Source organism: Camarhynchus parvulus, unplaced genomic scaffold, assembly GCF_901933205.1.
Source record: "Camarhynchus parvulus unplaced genomic scaffold, STF_HiC, whole genome shotgun sequence".
In the NCBI taxonomy this organism is placed as follows: Eukaryota; Metazoa; Chordata; class Aves; order Passeriformes; family Thraupidae; genus Camarhynchus; species Camarhynchus parvulus.
The window spans coordinates 13154-33778 of record NW_022147737.1 but is presented as its reverse complement, the minus strand read 5'-3'; the positions used below and the strand labels follow the sequence as shown (position 1 = coordinate 33778).

Genomic DNA, 20625 nt, shown 5'->3' with positions numbered 1-20625 from the left:
TGTCCCCATCTCTGTCCCAGCTCTGTCCCTCCTGTCCCCATCTCTGTCCCCAACTCTGTCCCCAACTCTGTCCCCATCTCTGTCCCATCTCTGTCTCTCCTGTCCCCATCTCTGTCCCCTCCTGTCCCCTCGATGTCCCCGTCCGTGCCCCCCCAGCGCGGTCCCCTGGCCCTGCTGGCCGCGGCCACCTCGTGTCCCCTTTGTCGCCGTCCCCTGCAGGACCCGGTGCTGCTGCCGTGCGAGCACCGCTGCTGCCGCCGCTGCCTCCTGCCCCCGCTGTCCCCGGGGGTGTCCCCGGGGGTGTCCCCGCTGTCCCCGGCGGTGTCCCCGGGCTGTCCCCAGGCCTGGCCCCGCTGTCCCCAGTGTCGCCGTCCCTGCGCTCCCGGACGCGTCCGCACCGCGGTGGCGCTGGCGGTGGAGGCGCGGATCGCGCGGAGGCTCGCGGGGGACACCGGGGGCGACAAAAGCGACAAAAGCGACACCGGAGGTGGCACCGCGGGGACAGCGAGGAGACGGCGCCGGAACGGGAGGTGCAGGTGAGAATCGGGGAGTTTTGGGGAATTTTGGGGAATTTTTGGGGGAATTTTTGGGGGTTTTGGAATTTTTGGGGGTTTGGGGACACGGGATGGCGCTGGGGCTCGCGGGGGACAGCGAGGGTGACAAAGGGGACAAAGGAGGGGACAAAAGTGACACCGAGGGGGCAGCGAGGAGACGGAGCCGGAACGGGAGGTGCAGGTGAGAATCGGGGAGTTTTGGGGAATTTTTTTGGGAATTTTTGGGGAAGATTTTGGGGTTTGGGGACATGGGGATGTGCGGGGGACACAGGGGGTGACAAAAGTGACAAAGGAGGTGGCACCGAGGGGACAGCGAGGAGATGGAGCCGAGCCGGGAGGTGCAGGTGAGATTTGGGGAATTTTTGGGAATTTTTTTGGGAATTTTTGGGGGTTTTGGGAGAGATTTGGGGGTTTGGGGACACGGGATGGCGCTGGGGCTCGCGGGGGACAGCGAGGGTGACAAAAGTGACAAAAGTGACACCGAGGGGACAGCGAGGAGATGGAGCCGGAACGGGAGGTGCAGGTGAGATTTGGGGAATTTTGGGGAATTTTTTGGGGAATTTTTGGGGAAGATTTTGGGGTTTGGGGACATGGGGATGTGCGGGGGACACAGGGGGTGACAAAAGTGACAAAGGAGGGGACAAAAGTGACACCGGGGGTGGCACCGAGGGGACAGCGCCTGGCCGGGAGGTGCAGGTGAGATTTGGGAATTTTGGGGTTTTTTTGGGGGGATTTTGGGGTTTGGGGACATCGGGACGTGATGGAGGGGACAGAGCTGGGACAGGGGGTGACAAAAGTGACAAAGGAGGGGACACGGGAGGGGACACGGGAGGTGGCACCGCGGGGACAGCGCCGGGCCGGAGGCGCAGGTGAGAATCGGGAATTTGGGGGAATTTTGGGGAATTTTGATTTTGGGGATTTTTGAGGGGTTTGGAGGCGATTTTGGGATTTTTTCGGGGGAGATTTGGGGATTTGGGGACACGCAAGGGGACAGGGGATGGCGGAGGGGATTTGGGGTGAAATTTGGGGATTTGGGGTGAAATTTGGGGATTTGGGGTGAAATTTGGGGACCTGGGAAGGACCCGGGGAGAATTTGGCGGATTTGGGGAAAATTTGGGGATTTTTTTGGGGAAATTTTGGGAATTTTTGAGGGGAATTCGGGGGGGGTCAGGTGGGATTCAGGAACTCTCAACCCCGGGGTGGGGGGCGGGGCTGAATTTTGGGCCAATTTGGGGCCAAATCCTCCCCAAACCCGCGGGGTGGGGGAGGGGAGGACGCGACAACCCCGAAATTTGGAATTTCTTTTGAGATTTTTGGGATTTTTTGGGGGGATTTTGGGGAGGATTTTGGGGATTTTTTGGGGGGATTTTGGGGATTTCTTTGGGATTTTGTGGGGCGATTTTGGGAAATTTTTAGGGGGAATTTTTTTGGGGGTGATTTTGGGGGGGATTTTTTGGGGTGTCCCCACCCCCCTCACGTGCCGCTGCCACCCCGCCCCTCCCCCACCCCGCAGGTGACACCTCGGGCGCGGCCCCGCCCCTCCCCCGCCCGGCCCGGTGACATTTTTGACATTTTTGGGGGGTGACAAATCCAATTTTGGGGTTTTTTTTTCTGCCCCTCCCCCACCCCCACCAATTTTTGGGATTTTTTTTTAATTTTTTTTCCCCCCCCCCTCCCCTTTCCGCAGCCTCGGGGCCCAACTGCGAGCGGACGCCGCCCCTCCCCCACCCCCGCGCGACCCCTCCCCCGCCGCCGCCGCCGCCCCTCCCCCACAATAAACACCGCCCCTCCCCCTCCTCCTCCTCTCGTCGCTTTAATGTCAATTGGGGGGCGGGGGGAGGGGACCCCAAAACCGCCCCGATGGGGTGGGGGAGGGGATGGAGGGGGTGGGGGAGGGGCGGGGTTTGGGGTCTCCAGGTGAATTTTTGGGGTCCCAGTGACGTTTTTGGGGTCCCGGTGAATTTTTGGGGTCCCCAGGTGAATTTTTGGGGTCCCGGTGAATTTTTGGGGTCCCGGTGTGGATTTTTTTTTGGGTGGGGGGAGGTTCGGGTTCCAACCCCAGGCAGAGAAATTTTGGAATTTTTTTTGGGGGGGGAAATTTGGGGCTGAAATTCCGGAATTTTGGGGTTAAAATGCTGAAATTTTTCAGCGTTGAAACTCCGGGAATTTTGGGGTTTAAACTCCAGAATTTGGGAGCAAAAAACCCCGGAATTTTTGGGGGTTAAAACTCCAGAATTATGGCCCTAAAACCCTGAAATTTTAACCCTGAAACTCCCGATTTTGGCCATAAATCCCAGAAATTTTTACCTTAAAATTCCCAAATTTTGGGACTAAAACTCCCAAAATTTTAACCCTAAACCCGCAAAATTTTGCTCCTAAACCCTGAAATTTTAACCCTAAAACCCCCAAATTTTGAGACCAAACCCCTGACAATTTAACCTTCAAACTCCTGAATTTTGGGACTAAAATCCCAAAATTTTGGCCCCAACCACCCTGGAATTTTAACCCTAAAACTCCCAAATGTTGGGACCAAAATCTGGAATTTTCAGCTCCAAAAGCCCCCAAATTTAACCCCAAAACTCCCGAATTTTGAGACCAAAATCCAGAATTTTAACCCCAACCCCCCAAATTTTGGCCCCAAACCCCTGAAATTTTAACCCTAAAACTCCCGAATTTTGGCTCCAAAACCCCGGAACTTTAACCCTTAAACTCCCAAAATCTGAACCCTGAATTCCAGAATTTTGGCCCAAACCCTCCAAAATTTTAACCCTAAAAGTCCCAAAAGTTTAACCCCAAAACTCCCAAATTTTAACCCCAAAACTCCCGGATTTTAACCCCAAAACTCCCGGATTTGGGGACTAAAACTCCCGAATTTTAACCCCAAAACTCCCAAATTTTAACCCCAAAACTCCCGAATTTTAACCCCAAAACTCCCAAAAGTTTAACCCCAAAACTCCCAAATTTTAACCCCAAAACTCCCGGATTTTAACCCCAAAACTCCCAAATTTTAACCCCAAAACTCCCGGATTTTGGCCCCAAACCGCCCAAATTTTGGCTGCAGTTTGGGGTGGGGGCGGGGCGGGTCCCTCAGTGCTCCATGGCCGCGGGGGAGGGGTGGGGTGGGGAGGGGCGGCTCCCGCGCGGCCCCTCCCCCTGCTGGCCCCGCCCCTCCCCCTCCCGGCCCCGCCCCCGGCCCCGTTTGTGGCCCCGGATGCAATGGAGGTGCCCGCACGGCCCCTCCCCCTGGCCCCGCCCCTCCCCCTGGCCCCGCCCCTCCCCCTGGCCCCGCCCCTCGGCATCTTCATCCCCATCCTCCTCCTCCTCGTCCTCGTCCCCCTCGCTCTCCGAGGAGCTCTCGCCGAACGCGCGCGGCTTCTCGTAGATGCAGCAGCCTGAGAACGGGGAACAATTCGGGGTTTGGGGAGATTTGGGGATTTTGGGGGAAATTTGGGGGAAATTTGGGGGAAATTTGGAGAGATTTGCGGGTTTTTTTAGGGAAATTTGGGGAGATATTTGGGTTTTTGGGGGGAAATTTTGGAGGGAAATTTGGGGATATTTGGGGGGAAATTTGGGGTTTTGGGGTGGAAACTTAGGGGAGATTTTTGGGATTTTGGGGGAAATTTGGGGATTTTGGGGGGAATTTGAGGAGATTTTGGGGGAAACTTTGGGGAGATTTTGGGAGGGAAATTGGGGGAGATTTTGGGGTTTTTGGGAGGAAAAATTTGGGGTTATTGGGGGGGAATTTGGGGAGATTTTGGGGGGAAATTTGGGGAGATTTTCGGGTTTTTTAGGGAAATTTGGGGAGATTTGGGGTTTTTGGGGGGGAAATTTTGGAGGGAAATTTGGGGATTTTTGGGGGGAAATTGGGGGAGATTTCGGGGTTTTTGGGAGGAAAAATTTGGGGTTATTGGGGGGGAATTTGGGGCGATTTTGAGGTTTTTGGGGGGGAAATTTGGGGAGATTTTAGGGGAAGTTTAGGGATTTTGGAGGAAATTTGGGGTTTTGGGGGAAAATTTGGGGAGATTTTGGGAGGGAAATTGGGGGAGATTTTGGGGTTTTTGGGAGGAAAAATTTGGGGATTTTGGGGGAAAATTTGGGGGAAATTTGGGGATTTTTGGGGGAAATTTGAGGCGGTTTTGGGGTTTTTGGGCCACGGGAGGTTCAGGGGGATTTTGAGGACATTTTGGGGAGATTTTGGGGCCATTTTTGGGATGGATTTTGGGGATTTTCCGGGAGGTATTTTTGGGAGATTTTGGGGCCATTTTGGGATTTATTTTGGGCCAATTTTGGGGCCATTTCCGGGCTGTGGTTGGGGCTGTTTTGGGGACATTTCGTGGAATATTTGGAACATTCTGGAGCTGCGGTCTGGGGAAAGTCCCGCCGGGATTTTGGGGATAATTCAGGAATTTTTGGGGCCATTTTTGGGGCTATTTTCGGGATATTTTGGGATATTTCAGGGCCCCATTTTGGGGCTGTTCTAGAGATTTTTGGGAGCATTTTTGGGACTATTTAAGGGGCATTTTGGGATCTATTTGGGGCGATTTGGGGTCAATTTTGGGGCCATTTTTGGGGCTGTTTTGAGTCCATTTTTGGGGTGATTTTGGGGCTATTTAAGGGATACTTTGGGGATATTTTAGCCAAACTCTGGGGATATTTTGGGGCTGTTTTGGGGCCATTTTAGGGCCCCATTTGGGGCGACTTTGGGCTGATTTTGGGATCTATTTTGGGGCCGTTCTAGAGATTTTTGGGGGCATTTTTGGGATCTATTTGGGGCCATTTTGGGGATATTTTGGGGCTGTTTTGGGCCAATTTTGGGGCCATCTCTAGGGCTGTTTTGGGGTGATTTGGGGCCGTTTTGGGGCCGCTCACACTTGGACGAGCGCCGGCCCAGGTGCTCGTTGTCCACGGTGTCGCTCGACCACTCGACCTTCTTGTCCGGCTTCCTCTTCCTCAGCTTCAGCGTCAGGCTGCGGTTCTCCTGGGGGGAGGGGCCACCGGGGTCACCCAGGGGTCACCTGGGGTCACTCAGGGGTCACTCGGGGTCCCCAGGGAGCCTCCCCAGGATCCAAATCCCCTCCCAGTCCCTCCCAGTTCCCCCCAAACCCCTCCCAGTAACCCCACAGACCCCTCCCAGTTTCCCATCCCCCATTCCCAGTCCCTCCCAGTCCCGGTCCCCTCTCCCATTCCCTCCCCCGGCCCGGTACCGGTTCCGCGGTTCCGCTCTCGGTGACGGTGGCGGTGCCGCAGCCGCCGCCGCTCTCCGCGGTCTCCGCCATGGCCGCGGGGGGGTCCCGGGGGTGTCCCCGCTACTGGGAGGGGACGGCCCCGCTACTGGGATGGGGCGGGGGCGGAACTGGGAAGGGCCGGGCCGCTCTCGCCGCCGCCCCCGGTGCGGCGCCCGAGGCCGCCCCCACTTCCGGTGTGCGGCGCCACTTCCGGTGGGTGCGGCAGCGAATCCGCTCCCCCTGCGCGGGCGCTTCCGGGGTGATTGCGGCGGGTACGGAGCGGCGGAGGGGACAATCTTGGTCAGGGGGAGATCGCGGGGGTGAAAAAGGGGCTGGGGGCGATTTTGGGGTCGGAAAAAGCAAAAAAATCCCCAAAAAATAAAAAATAAATTCAAAATTCCGCTTTAAATTTGGGGGAGTCGCTTTTATTTCTGCTCTGGTGCAAAAACGGACCCAAAAATCCCCAAAATTCCCAAAAATTCCTTCCAAAAATCCCCCCCCCAAAAAACCACCAAAAATCCCAAAAACGGACCCAAAAACGGTCCCCAAAAAATTCCCAAAAATCCAAAAAAATCCCCCAAAATCCCAAAAAGAATTTTTTAAAAAATCCCCCAAATTCCTCCTCCCAGAAAATCCCCAAAATTGGGAATTTCAGGAATCTTCCTTCTCCTGGAACCTGCGGGACAAAGGGGAGGGGTTGGGGAAATTCGGGAATTTTGGGGGAAATTTGGGAATTTGGGGGAATTTTGGGGCTTTTTGGGGTTATTTTTGGGTTATTTTGGGGGAATTTTGGGGTTATTTGGGGACATTTTGAGGTTAATTTCAGGTTATTTTTGAAACAGTTTTGGGGCTTTTTTGGGGTTAAATTTGGGGATATTTTGGGGTAATTTTCAGGATATTTTGGGGTAATTTTGGGAATTATTTCCGATTTTTTGGGGGGATTTTGGGGGTTCTGTTGGGTTATTTCAGGGGATATTTTGGGGTTATTTGGGGTTTATTTGGGGGATATTTTGAGATGATTTTTGGGGTTTTTTCAGGTTAATTGGGGGGAATTTTGGGGTTAAATTTGGGATATTTTGGGGTTATTTTAGGGTTGTTTTAGGGATTATTTTGGGGTAATTTTGGGGATATTTTTTGGGGATATTTGGGGGTTATTTCCGGATTATTTTGGGGATTATTTTGGGGATATTTTGGGGATCTTTGGGGGAATATTTGGGGTAATTTTGGGGTTTTTTTCAGGGTAATTTTGGGGATATTTTCGGGTAATTTTGGGATGGTTTCAGGGATTATTTTGGGGTAATTTTGGGGTGTTTTGGGGATATTTTTTGGGGATATTTGGGGGTTATTTCTGGATTATTTTGGGGATGTTTGGGGGGATATTTGGGGTAATTTTGGGGTTTTTTTCAGGGTAATTTCAGGGATATTTTCGGGTAATTTTGGGATGGTTTCAGGGATTATTTTGGGATTATTTTGGGGTGTTTTGGGGATATTTTTTGGGGGATATTTGGGGGTTATTTCTGGATTATTTTGGGGATCTTTAGGGGGATGTTTGGGGTAATTTTGGGTTTTTTTCAGGGTAATTTCGGGGATATTTTCGGGTAATTTTGGGGTTTTTTTCAGGGTAATTTCAGGGATATTTTCGGGTAATTTTGGGATGGTTTCAGGGATTATTTTGGGATTATTTGGGGGGAATTTGGTGCCTGACCTGCAGCGGGGGCAGGTGTAGAACACGGTCTGGCCCTCGTCGGCCGAGCGCATCTGCCGCGTGTGGAACCACAGCCCCTGGTGGGAGCACCGGGGACACGCCCTGTCCACCTGCAACAGCCAAAATCCCATTTATTTACCCAAAAATCCCACTTATTTATCCCCAAAAATTCCATTAATTTATCCCAAAAATCCCATTTATTTACCCAAAAATTCCACTTATTTATCCCCAAAAATTCCATTAATTTATCCCAAAAATCCCATTTATTTACTCCAAAAAATTCCATTTATTTATCCCCAAAATTCCATTAATTTATCCCAAAAATCCCATTTATTTACTTCAAAAAATTCCATTTATTTATCCCCAAAATTCCATTTATTCACCCCAAAAATCCCATTTATTCACCCAAAAATCCCATTTATTTACCCCCAAAAATCCCATTTATTCACCCAAAAATCCCATTTATTTACCCCCAAAAATCCCATTTATTATCACAAAAATTCCACTTATTTATCCCCCAAAGATTCCATTTATTCACTCAAAAATCCCATTTATTTACTTCAAAAAATCCCATTTATTTATCCCCAAAATTCCATTTATTCACCCCAAAAATCCCATTTATTCACCCAAAAATCCCATTTATTTATCCTTAAAAATTCCATTTATTTATCCCAAAAATCCCATTTATTAACCCAAAAATTCAATTTATTTATCCCCAAAAATCCCATTTATTTATCCTTAAAAATTCCATTTATTTATCCCCAAAAATCCCATTTATTTATCTCCAAAATATCCCATTTATTTCTCACAAAAATTCCCATTTATTTATTCTTAAAAATTCCATTTATCCAAAAATTCCACTTATTCACCCCAAAAATTCCACTTATTTATCCCCCAAAAATTCAATTTATTCACCCAAAAATCCCATTTATTTATCCTTAAAAATCCCATTTATTTACCCCCAAAAATTCCATTTATTAATGCCAAAAATCCCTTTTATTTATTTTTTTTCCCCAAATTTTTAGGGGATTTTTTCCCCAATTTTTTTTTTTATTTTTCCCCAATTTTTGGGTTTTTTCCCCTCAAATTTTTTTGGGGATTTTTTTCCCCCCAAAATTTTTAGGGATTTTTTCCCAATTTTTTTTAAATTTTCCCCAATTTTTGGGGTTTTTTCCCCAATTTTTGGCCCCGCCCCCGGCCCCTCCCCCTCACCGTGGGTCCCTCCCGGGGGGCGGGGCCAGGGCCGCCCCTCCCCCCTCCGGGGTCGCGCATGCGCAGTGAGCTCCGCACGGAGCGGCCCTGCAGCTCTGAGGGGAAAAAAACGGCAAATTCGGGCAAAAGAACAAAAAAGGGAAATTTGGGGAAAACGGGGGGAAAAGGGGCAAAAAAACGGGGAAAGAAAAAGGGGAAAAAACGGGGAAAAAAACGGGGGAAAAAAACGGGAAAAAAAACGGGAAAAAAAAAAACGGGGAAAAAACGGGGAAAAACGGGGAAAAAAGGGGAAAAAACGGGAAAAAAACGGGAAAAAAACGGGGAAAAAAACGGGAAAAAAAGGGGAAAAAAAGGGGGAAAAAAAGCGGGAAAAAAAGAGGAAAAAACGGGAAAAAAAACCGGGAAAAAAACGGGAAAAAAACGGGAAAAAAAGGGGAAAAAAACGGGAAAAAACGGGGAAAAAAACGGGAAAAAAGGGGAAAAAACGGGGAAAAAAAAACGGGAAAAAAACGGGGAAAAAAACGGGAAAAAAAGGGAAAAAAAAAACGGGAAAAAAAGGGGAAAAAAGGGAAAAAAAGGGGAAAAAAGGGGAAAAAAAGGGGAAAAAAACGGGAAAAAAACGGGGAAAAAAATGGGAAAAAAAGGGAATTTTGGGGCAAAAATGGAGGAAAAAAGGCGGGAAAATGGAGTTTTGTGGGAAAAAAAATGAGAATATTTGGGGAAAATAAAGGGAAATTGGGAGTTTTAGGGGAAAAGATTGGGGAAAATGGGAAATTTGGGGATAATGTGGGGAAAAGGGGGAGTGGGGGAAAAAATGGGAAAAAAACGGGGAAAAAAGGGGAATTTGGGGGGAAAATGGGGCAAAAAAAGGGGAAAAATGGGGAAAAAAAGAGAATATTTGGGGGAAAATAAAGGGAAAATTGGGAATTTGAGGGGAAAAGATTGGGGAAATGGGGGGAAAATAATGGGGGAAATGGGGATTTGGGGAAAAAATGGGAAAAAAACAGGAAAAAATGGGGAAAATGGGAATTTTGGGGGAAAGGGGAATTTTAGGGCAAAATGGGAATTTTGGGGATTTTTTCTGGATTTGGGTTTTTGGGTTTTTGAACGGGATTTTTATGGGATTTTAGTGGGATTTTAATGGGATTTTTAGTGGGAGTTTAATCGGATTTTAATGGGATTTTAACTGGATTTTAGTGGGGATTTTATGGGATTTTAAACGGATTTTTATGGAATTTTAATGCAATTTTTAATGGGATTTTTAATGGGGATTTTTATGGTATTTCAGTGCAATTTTAATGGGATTTTCATGGGATTTTTAGTGAAACTTTAGTGGGAGTTTAATGGGGATTTTAATGGGGATTTTTTACGGGATTTTAATCGGATTTTTATGGGGATTTTAATGGGATTTTTAATGGGATTTTAACTAGATTTTTACGGAATTTTAATGGAATTTTTAATGGGGATTTTTATGGGATTTTACTGGGTTTTAAATAAGATTTTTATGGGATTTTGCAGATTTCCACAGGACTGACGGATTTTCTCGGGGTTTTTTTTGATGTTTCGGGTTTTTTGGGTTTTTTCTCCCCCAAACCTGAGCAGGGGAGGCGGAAGGAGCAGCGGGGGCCGGGTTTGATGGGATTTTATTGGGATTTTATTGGGAATTTAATGGGAATTTAATGGGATTTTTAGTGGGAGTTTAATGGGATTTTAACTGGATTTTTAGGGGGATTTTTAATGGGATTTTCATGGAAGTTTTAGTGGGAGTTTAATGGGGATTTAATGGGAATTTAATGGGATTTTTTAATGGGATTTTAATCGGATTTTAATGGGGATTTTAATGGGATTTTAACGGGATTTTTAGTGAAACTTTAGTGGGAGTTTAACGGGATTTTAACTGGATTTTAGTGGGGATTTTATGGGGATTTTATGGGGATTTTAATGGGGATTTTTATCTGGATTTTCATGGGATTTCAATGGGATTTCAATGGGATTTTTTAGATTTCCACAGGACTGACGGATTTTCTCGGGGTTTTTTTTGATGTTTCGGATTTTTTGGGATTTTTCTCCCCAAACCTGAGCAGGGGAGGCGGAAGGAGCAGCGGGGGCAGCGCAGGGCGCTGGGGGGGCCGGGCCGGGGCAGCACGGAGCCGCAGTCGGGGCAGAAATCCGGGCGGGACAGGAACCGCGACGGGGCGTCCATCTGGGGGCAGAACAGAGCAACAATCACCCAAAAATCACCCAAAAATCACCCAAAAATCACCGAAAAATCACCCAAAATAAACCCAAAAATCACCCAAAAATAACACCAAAATAAACCCAAAAATCACCCAAAAATCACCCAAAAATAACACCAAAATAAACCCAAAAATCACCCAAAAATCACCCAAAAATAACACAAAAATCACCCAAAAATCACCCAAAAATCACCCGAAAATCACCCAAAAATAACACAAAAATCACCCAAAAATCACCCAAAAATAACACCAAAATAAACCCAAAATAAACCCAAAAATCACCCAAAAATCACCCAAAAATCACCGAAAAATCACCGAAAAATCACCCAAAAATAACACCAAAATAAACCCAAAAATCACCCAAAAATCACCGAAAAATCACCCAAAAATCACCCAAAAATAACACCAAAATAACACCAAAATAAACCCAAAAATCACCCAAAATAAACCCAAAATAAACCCAAAAATCACCCAAAATAAACCCAAAAATATCCCAAAAATACCCCAAAAATCACCCAAAAATAACCCCAAAATCACACAAATATAACACCAAAATAAACCCAAAAATACCCCAAAAATCACACAAAATAAACACAAAATCACCCAAAATAAACCCAAAAATCACCCAAAAATCACCCAAAAATACCCCAAAAATCACACAAAAATCACACAAAAATCACACAAAAGAAACCCAAAAATAACCCAAAAATCACACAAAAATAACACCAAAATAACCCCCAAAACAACACTAAAATACCCCCAAAATAATCCCAAAAATAACCCAAAAAACCCCAGAATATAACAGCAAAAATAACACAAAATAACCCTAAAAATAACCCCAAAAATACCCCAAAAATATCCCAAAAATCACACAAAAATAACACCAAAATAACCCCAAAAATAACCCCCAAAACAACACTAAAATACCCCCAAAATAACCCAAAAAATAACAAAAAAATAACCCCCAAAATATCTCAAAAATCACACAAAATAACCCCAAAAACAACACTAAAATACCCCAAATATAACACAAAAAACCCAAAAAAATAACCCCCAAAATCACACAACATAACCCCAAAAATAACCCAAAAATAACAGAATATAACTCCAAAATTAACACAAAAATAAGCCCAAAAATAACTCAAAATAACCCCAAAAATACCCCAAAAATAACTCAAAATAAACCTCAAAATAAACCCAAAAATATCCCAAAAATGACCCCAAAATAACAAAAAAATACCCCAAAAATAACCACAAAAATCACACAAAATAACGCCAAAATAACCCCAAAAATAACCCCAAAAATAACAGAAAATAACCCCAAAAATAACACAAAAGTGCCCCAAAAATAACACAAAAATACCCCAAAAAAGTCACAAAATTGTCCCCAAAATGACCACAAGATAACCCCAAAAAAACCCCCCCAAAAAACCAAAAATCTCAAAATTTACCCCAAAATCGCCCTGAAAAAATACGAAATTTAAACAAAATATCCCCCAAAAGTTCCAGAATTTACCCCAAAAATTCGAAATTCCCCCCAAAATCCAAGAAAGCCCCGAATTTTACCTCAAATTCACCCCAGAACTGCCTCAGTTCCCCCAACACGAAATCCTTCAAAATTCCCGAATTTTTCCCCAAAAAAATCTCTCAAAAAATCCCAAATTGGCCCCGAAAATGATTTCGGAATTCTCCTAAAAAATCCTAAATTTTCCCCCAAAATCTCCCAAAAATTCCGCCGCCCAAAAAATCCCCAAATTGTCCCCAGAAAATCTCCCAAAAATTCCCCCAAAATTCCCAAATTTTCCCCCAAAACTCCCAAAATTCGCCCCAAATCCGCCCCTCCAACCCCCCTTACCCCTCACCCCCCAAAATTTCCCCAAATTTTCTCCAAATTCCCCAAAATTCCCCAAAATTCCCCAAAATTCCCCCAAACCCGCCCCTCCCCCACCTCCTCCCGGAGCCGCCTCAGCGCGCGCGGGAAACTCCGCGGGCCCCGCCCCTTCCCTGACGTCACTTCCGCTCCCTCCGCCAACCGGAAGCCGCCCTCAGGGCTCTCCGGGGAGCGTTTAATTAACCCTTAATTAATTCATTCATGAGTTATTTACGCAGGGGAGGCGTGGCTGAAAAGAAGGGCGTGGTGTAACGAAATGGGCGTGGTTTCAAATAAAGGGGCGTGGCTTAAATGCTTAAAGTGAGGACGTGGCTTTAAAATTGCTTAAAATGGGCGTGGCTTGAGAAGTAGGCGTGGTTTCCTGTATGAGGGCGTGGCGCGCCGCCTTATTTACATAGACCAGCCGTCTTGGAGCGCTCTGATTGGCCACAACGCGGGTTTGGTAGGCGCGGCCTCGCCGTTGCCATGGCGACACTTCCGGTGCGGCCAACCGGAAGTGGCGGCGCTCCCGGGAAGGCGCCGCCGGTCCGGGGGGGGCAGGGCGGCGATTTTGGGGGAAATTCGGGGATTTTTGGGTAAATTTGGGGATTGGGGGGCAAATTCGGGGAATTTGGGGTTTTTGGGGGTCCCGGGATCGGGCGGGGAGGGGAATTTGTGGGGTTTTGGGGCCTTGTTTGGGGTGGGGGAGGGGCGGGGATTGGGGGTGAGGGGGGAAAATTTGGGGATTTTTGGGGGAAATTTTGGGGAAAATTTTGGGATTTTGGGGGAAATTTTGAGGATTTTGGGGTTTTTTTTTCAGGGGGGAGGTGTTGGAGGAGTTGGTTTGGATTTTTGGGGGGTTTTGGGGATAAATTTGGGGATTTTTAGGAGTTTTTTAGGGGTTTATTTGGATTTTTTAGGGTTTTTTGGGGGGGGGGATTCGGGGATTTTTTTTTAGTTTTTTGGGGGATTTATTTGGATTTTTTGGGGGGGATTTTTTGGGAGTTTATTTGGATTTTTTGGGGGTTTCTTTTGGGTTTTTTTTCCAGGATTTTTGGGGGAGATTTGGGGATTTTGGGGAGCAAATTTGTTTGGATTTTTGGGGTTTTTTTCGGGCAGTTTTGAGGTTTTTTTAGGAGAGTTTTTTTCAGCTTTTTTGGGGAATTCATGGAAACGTTTTTCGGGTTTTTGGGGGGATTTTTGGGGATTTTTTCCCCATTTTCGGAGGCGACTTTGGGGGGATTTTTAGGGATTTTTGTTTTTTGGTTTTTTGGGTCATTTCGCGAAGTTTTGGGCGGATTTTTTGGAGTTTTTTGGGGATTTTTTGGGGATTTTTTTGGGGATTTTTTGGGGGATTTTTTTGGGATTTTTTGTGTTTTTTTTCCCCTTTGACCCCTCCCCCAACTCCCCCTAAAAATCCCCAATTTTGGGGAATTTTCAATTTTTTTTTTTCCATTTTTTTCCCCCCCCCAGGATCTCTGCGGCCCCTCCCCCCTCCAGGAGCTCCAAATTCCCCAAATTTGCCCCAAAATTCCCGAGGGGGGAGGGGGAACCGCGGCGCCCCCTCCCCCGCTGAGCCCAGGTGAGTGCGGAACCAAAAACGGGGAAAAAAAACGGAAAAAATGGGAAATTTGGGGAAAAAAAATGGGAAAAATATTTTTAAAATTGGAATTTTGGGGGAAAATGGGGAGAAAGAGGAAAAAAAAAGGCAAAAAATTGGGGGAAAATGGGAAAAAAATGGAATTTTAGGGGGAAAAAAGGAGAAAAAATTGGGATTTTGGGAAATAATTGGTATTTTGGGGAAAAGGTGAAAAAACTGTGAAAAAGTGGCAAAAAATGGGGGGGAATGGGAAAATTTGGGAAAAAATGGGGGGAATGGGAAAAAAAATGGGAATTTTGGGGGAAAAATGGGGAGAAAGAGGAAAAAATGGAATTTTAGGGGAAAAAAACTGGGAAAAAATATTTTTGAAATTGGAATTTTGGGGAAAAATGGGGAGAAAGAGGAAAAAAAAGGTGAAAAAATTGGGAAAAAAGGGGGAAAATGGGAAGAAAATGGAATTTTAGGGGGAAAATTTGGAAGTTTTAGGGAAAAAACTGGGGAAAAAGGAGAAAAAATTGGAATTTGGGGGAAAAAAGTGAAAAAAACTGCAAAAAAGTGGGAAAAATGGGAAATTTGGCGAAAAATGGGGGGGAAATGGGAAAAAAATGGAATTTAGGCACAAAAAAGGGAAAAAGGCAATTAAAAAATGGGGGGAAATGGGAAATTTTGGGGGAAAATGGGAATTTTGGTGAAAAAAAGGGAAAAAGGATGAAAAAAATGGGAAAAAATTGGAATTTTGGGGGAAAATGGGAAAAAATGGGGATTTTGGTAGAAAGAGTAAAAAAACGATGAAAAAGTGGGGAAAAATGGGAAATTTGGGGAAAAAATGGGGGGGAAATGGGAAAAAAATTGGAATTTTCAGAAAAAATGGGAAGAGAGAGGAAAGAAGGTGAAAAAAATTGGGAAAAAAGGGAGAAAATGGGAAAAAAATGGAATTTTTGGGGAAAAATTGGAAATTTGAGGGGAAAACTGAGGAAAAAGGAGAAAAAATTGGAATTTTGGGAGATGAAAGGGAAAAATATGAAAAAATGGGGGAGAAATGGGAAATTTTAGGGGAAAAATGGGAACTTTGACCCGAAAAAGGAAAAAAAGTGAAAAAATCGGGAGAAAATGGAGGGAAAATGGGAAAAAAATTGGAATTTAGGCACAAAAAAGGGAAAAAGTAATTTAAAAATGGGGGGAAATGGGAAATTTTGGGGGAAAATGGGAATTTTGGTGAAAAAAAGGGAAAAACGATGAAAAAAATGGGGAAAAAATTGGAATTTTGGGGAGAAAATTCTGGAATTTTAGGAAAGAAGTTGGAAGTCACAGGGTTGAAAATTGAATTTTAACAATGAAATTAATTTCAAATTCATATTTGACAGGATTCCAAATGGCATTTTCACATCAGAATTCATTTAAAATGAATATTTAGCACTTCAGTTTATTTAAAATTAATATTTGACAGGGTTTAACATTAAAATGTAACATTGGAATTAATATTTAACTGGGTTAAAAATTCATTTCGATCGGGGTTGGACTCTGCCCTCGGACTCCAGATTGGTGAGGGCAGAATTCGATTTTTTCCTCTTTTTTTTAAGGAATTTTTTCCCTTTTTGAACAGAATTTTCAGGAATTTTTAGGAATTCTTTCACCCTCCTTGAAATTTGGGGTGGGAAGCTGAAATTTCCATTTTTTTCTCATTTTTTAAAGCAATTTTGGGGCATTTTAAAGGGATTTTTTTTTTTAATTTGAGGGATTTTATTAGTAGGGTTTAATTTGTTTTTTCCCCAATTTTTTCCCCTGTTTTAAAATTAATTTCGGGGGATTTTTAGGAGATTTTGGGGTATTTTTCTTCAATTTTATTGATTTAAATCACAAGGTTTCAATTCTTCTTTTGGGGGCATAAAAAGGAATTTTGGAGCCTGAAACTTGGGAATTTTGGGGGTTGTTTTGTGCCTAAATTTGGGAGTTTTGGGGGTTTTTTTGTGCCCTAAATTGGAAAATTTGACTTTTTTTGTGCCCAAAATTGAGGAATTGGGAGTTTTGCATGCCTGAAAATTGGAATTTTTTTTACTTTTTTTTTTGCAGCTCTAATTTAGGAATTTTGGACTTTTGCTCACCTTAAATTTTGGAGTTTTGATGGGTTTGTTTTCTTTCTTCTAATTTAGAAATTGTAACTTTTTTTTTTTTTCCTTCTAATTCAGGAATTCTGACTCTTCCAGACCTGAAAATTGGGGATTTTGACTTTTTCTCCTCCTTAATCCCAGGAATTGCCCATTTCTGACCCCAAATTTCTCCTTTTCTGCCATTTTTAACCCAAATTTCTTTTTCTGCCATTTCTGACCCCAAATTTCCCTTTTCCCCTCATTTTTAACCCAAATTTCTCCTTTTCCTCGCCCCCAGCCCCATGTGAAGGATGCTGAAGAAGAGCAGCCTGGCTCTGCTGACCCAAAAATTGGGAATTTTTGGAAATTTAGTTTTTTTTTACGTTCCTCTAATTTAGGAATTGTTAACTTCTCCATGCCCGAAATTTGGGAATTTTGGAGTTTTTTGTGCCCTTAATTGGAAGTTTTGACTTTTTCTCCTCCTAATCCCAGGAATTGCCCATTTCTGACCCCAAATTTCTCCTTTTCTGCCATTTCTGACCCCAATTTCTCCTTTCCTGCCATTTTTAACCCCAAATTTCCCTTTTCCCCTCATTTTTAACCCAAATTTCCCTTTTCCCCTCATTTTTAACCCAAATTTCCCTTTTCCCCTGATTTTTAACCCAAATTTCTTTTTCTGCCATTTTTAACCCGAATTTCCCTTTTCCCCTCATTTTTAACCCAAATTTCTTTCTCTGCCATTTTTAACCCAAATTTCTCTTTTTCTGCCATTTTTAACCCGAATTTCCCTTTTCCCCTCATTTTTAACCCAAATTTCTCCTTTTCTGCTATTTTTAACCCAAATTTCTCTTTTTCTGCCATTTTTAACCCGAATTTCCCTTTTCCCCTCATTTTTAACCCAAATTTCCCTTTTCCCCTCATTTTTAACCCGAATTTCCCTTTTCCCCTCATTTTTAACCCGAATTTCTCTCCTTTCCCTCACCCCCAGCCCCATGTGAAGGATGCTGAAGAAGAGCAGCCTGGCTCTGCTGACCCAAAAATTGGGAATTTTGACTTTTTCTCCTCCTAATCCCAGGAATTGCCCATTTCTGACCCCAAATTTCTCCTTTCTTGCCATTTCTAACCCCAAATTTCTCCTTTTCTGCCATTCTTAACCCAAATTTCTCTTTTTCTGCCATTTTTAACCTGAATTTCCCTTTTCCCCTTATTTTTAACCCAAATTTCTTTCTCTGCCATTTTTAACCCAAATTTCTCTTTTTCTGCCATTTTTAACCCGAATTTCCCTTTTCCCCTCATTTTTAACCCGAATTTCTCTCTTTCCCCCCCAGCCCCATGTGAAGGATGCTGAAGAAGAGCAGCCTGGCTCTGCTGGGTGCCGCGCTCTTCCTCGCCTGGAACGGGCTGCTGCTGCTGCTGCTGTGGGGCCGCCCGGCAGCGGCGCCCCGGCCGCCCGTCTCCGCGCCGAGCTTCGCGCCTGCTGCGGCGCGCTGCTGCAGCTGGCGCAGGACGCGAGGCCGAGCTGCGGCTGCAGCGCGGACTCCTGCTGCAGATCCAGCAGCTCAGCCGGCTGCAGCGCACAAAGCGCCGCCAGAACGCCAACGCCGCGAAAAACCCCAAAAACCCCGCCCGCCGGAGAGGGGAGGAGGAGGAGGAGGGAGGCGGCGGCCGGTGATCCCGGTGCTGGTGCTGGCGTCGACGCACTTACGGTCGCGGCGCTGCCTGGATAAGATCCTGCGCTACCGCCCAGCGTGCGCTTCCGCGTGATCGTGTCGCAGGACTGCGGCACCGCCGAGGACGGCGGCCGTCATCAGCGTCCTACGCGCCGCCGTGTCGCACATCCGCCAGCCCGACCTCAGCGACGTGCCGGTGCCGCCGGAGCACCGCAAGTTCCAAGGGTATTACAAAATCTCCCGGCACTACCGCTGGGCGCTGGGGCAGGTGTTCCGCGCCTTCCGCTACCGGGCCGCCATCGTGGTGGAGGACGACCTGGAGGTGGCGCCGGATTTCTTCGAGTATTTCCAGGCGGTGCTGCCGCTGCTGGAGCAGGATCCCAGCCTGTGGTGCGCCTCGGCGTGGAACGACAACGGCAAGGAGGCCTTGGTGGACGCCGGGCGCGCCGAGCTGCTCTACAGAACCGATTTCTTCCCCGGCTTGGGGTGGTTGTTGTTGGCCGAGCTCTGGGATGAGCTGGAGCCCAAATGGCCGCCGGCGTTTTGGGACGATTGGATGAGGCAGCCGGAGCAGCGGCGCGGCCGGGCCTGCGTCCGGCCCGAGGTGTCCAGGACGATGACGTTCGGTAGGAAAGGCGTGAGCCACGGGCAGTTTTACGATCAGTACTTAAAGTTCATCAAACTCAACGACCGCTTCGTGCCTTTCACCCAAATGGACCTTTCTTACCTCAAAAAGGACCGGTACGAAGGATTCTTCCTCCAGCAGGTTTATTCCGCCCCCGAAATCCACCTGGAGGAGCTGCAGAAGGATTCGGGGAGGGATTCGGGCCCGGTCAGGCTCCAGTATCGGGGCAGGGATTCCTTCAAGGCTTTGGCCAAAGCTTTGGGGCTCATGGACGACCTCAAATCCGGCGTGCCCCGCGCCGGCTACCGCTGGCGTCGTCAGCTTCGTGTGCCGCGGCCGCCGCGTCTTCCTGGCGCCGCCCTCGGACTGGACGGGCTACGACCCCTCCTGGAGCTGAGGGTGGGCGTTTCGGGTGCATCTGTCCCTTTTTGGGTTGGATTTGCCCCCCTTTTTGAGGGGGGGGTTTTGCAGAATAAAAGGTGAGAAATGTGGGGGTTCCGCCGTCGTCCCCCCCCCACCACCGTTTGCATCACTGCCGTTTGCATCGTTAAGTTTAACCGACGTTAAGTTTAAACCGTCCTTTAAGTGGTTTAAACCATCCTTTAGGTGGTTTAAAAGTCCCTCTCGAGGGTAAATTTGGTTTTTTTCCTGGGGTGGGTTTGGTGCTGGCGGACATGGGCAAGGATTTTCCAGAATAAAAGTTAAAACGGAGGTGAAAAAACCTCCACGATCCCAGGTTTGTTTTGCTGCCATGTCCGTCTGAACTTCATCCCAAAAATTAAAGTCCCTTTTGGGCTTAAATTTTGCCTTTTTGGAGCCAGGTAGTGAAAGTGGAATAACTCCAAAGAAACCAACCGCAGGATTTGTTGACATCGCCAGGTGCCCAAAGCTGATTAAATTAACTCCAATCCAGGTGGAAATGCCCAGTGCCTTTTCCAGGAGCGGATTTTTATGAGGGAATGATGAAATTTTGTAAATCTCAGGCACTGAACTCCTCAGGAACAGGCCGGGAGTCCCAGCAGGAGCCGCTTCCAGGGCTCGGTGCCTCTCTCAGACAACCCCTGCTCCATCCCCGACTCACCCTCAGCGATTTTTTGACCTTCTGGAACATTCCCGGACGTTCCACGCCCGTTTCTCCCTCCCCGCCGCCATTTTGAGCCGTCACTCCCCCTCACAGACCCCTTCAAATACCCCGCGCTGAGCCCGTCCCTCGCTCCTATTGGCTGATTTTCCCGCCCAAACCCTACAGCTCATTCTGATTGGCTGCGCGCCCCGTCATTCCTCGTTCCTCGCGCGCTGATTGGTCAGGGCGGCGCTGAGGGGCGATCCCGCCCTCGTCCCCTCACAGCTCCGGTCATGGCGTGGCCCCGATCTCAGCGCGGATTTTGCAGGTTTTGGTTCCTTTATTCTTTTATTTGTTTTGCGTTAAATTCTCGTGAAGCGCCCCCGGTGCCCCCCGTGTTCCCTCGGCAGCGGCAGCCCCGGCCCTGCCCCGGCTGCCCCTCACAAATTCAGAGCCGGGGCTGCTCCCAGCGCTCCCACTTTGCACAGGGAGGAGGAGGAGGAGGAAGAGCGGGTGGGGATGAAGAGGAGGAGGAAGAGGAGGAGAATGAGTTGAGGATGGAGATGGAGGAGGAGGAAAAGAGATGGGGGTGAGGAGGAGGATGAGAGCGGGATGGGGATGAAAAAGAGGAGGAAAGAGTGGGATGAGAATGGAGATGAAGAAGGGGAGGAAGAGAAGAGCGAGATGAGGATGGAGATGATGAAGAGGAGGAGGAGGAGGAGAGCAGGATGAGGATGAAGAAGGGGAGAAGAACGGGCTGAGGATGGAGATGGAGAA

At 46.7% G+C, this 20625-nt stretch overlaps 4 protein-coding genes across 4 annotated transcripts; 2 read left to right on the top strand and 2 right to left on the bottom strand.

Moving 5' to 3' along the window:
- The first annotated feature begins 59 nt into the window (after positions 1-59).
- Positions 60-2332, top strand: LOC115915877 (RING finger protein 39-like). Its single transcript, XM_030969587.1, has 2 exons — positions 60-536; positions 2242-2332. The coding sequence occupies exons 1-2, from the start codon at positions 133-135 to the stop codon at positions 2330-2332; spliced, it is 495 nt and encodes a 164-aa protein (XP_030825447.1). The 5' UTR covers positions 60-132.
- Positions 2333-2988: 656 nt separating this feature from the next.
- On the bottom strand, positions 2989-6158 carry PPP1R11 (protein phosphatase 1 regulatory inhibitor subunit 11). The gene is made up of 4 exons (XM_030969586.1): positions 5759-6158; positions 5424-5532; positions 3841-3946; positions 2989-3016 (listed from the first exon to the last, which is right to left on the bottom strand). The coding sequence occupies exons 1-4, from the start codon at positions 5828-5830 to the stop codon at positions 2989-2991; spliced, it is 315 nt and encodes a 104-aa protein (XP_030825446.1). The 5' UTR covers positions 5831-6158.
- A 153-nt stretch (positions 6159-6311) lies between these two features.
- On the bottom strand, positions 6312-13002 carry ZNRD1 (zinc ribbon domain containing 1). The gene is made up of 5 exons (XM_030969592.1): positions 12882-13002; positions 10773-10899; positions 8697-8791; positions 7485-7594; positions 6312-6455 (listed from the first exon to the last, which is right to left on the bottom strand). Exons 2-5 carry the CDS (start codon positions 10897-10899, stop codon positions 6431-6433), a joined length of 357 nt encoding a protein of 118 aa, XP_030825452.1. The 5' UTR covers positions 12882-13002; the 3' UTR covers positions 6312-6430.
- A 289-nt stretch (positions 13003-13291) lies between these two features.
- LOC115915880 (alpha-1,3-mannosyl-glycoprotein 2-beta-N-acetylglucosaminyltransferase-like) lies at positions 13292-19714 on the top strand. Its single transcript, XM_030969591.1, is given in 8 exon segments — positions 13292-13399; positions 14277-14385; positions 17819-17941; positions 17943-18070; positions 18106-18237; positions 18240-18283; positions 18285-19094; positions 19096-19714. Coding segments are annotated over 6 exon segments (1311 nt in total). The 5' UTR covers positions 13292-13399; positions 14277-14385; positions 17819-17831; the 3' UTR covers positions 19183-19714.
- The last annotated feature ends 911 nt before the right edge of the window (positions 19715-20625 follow it).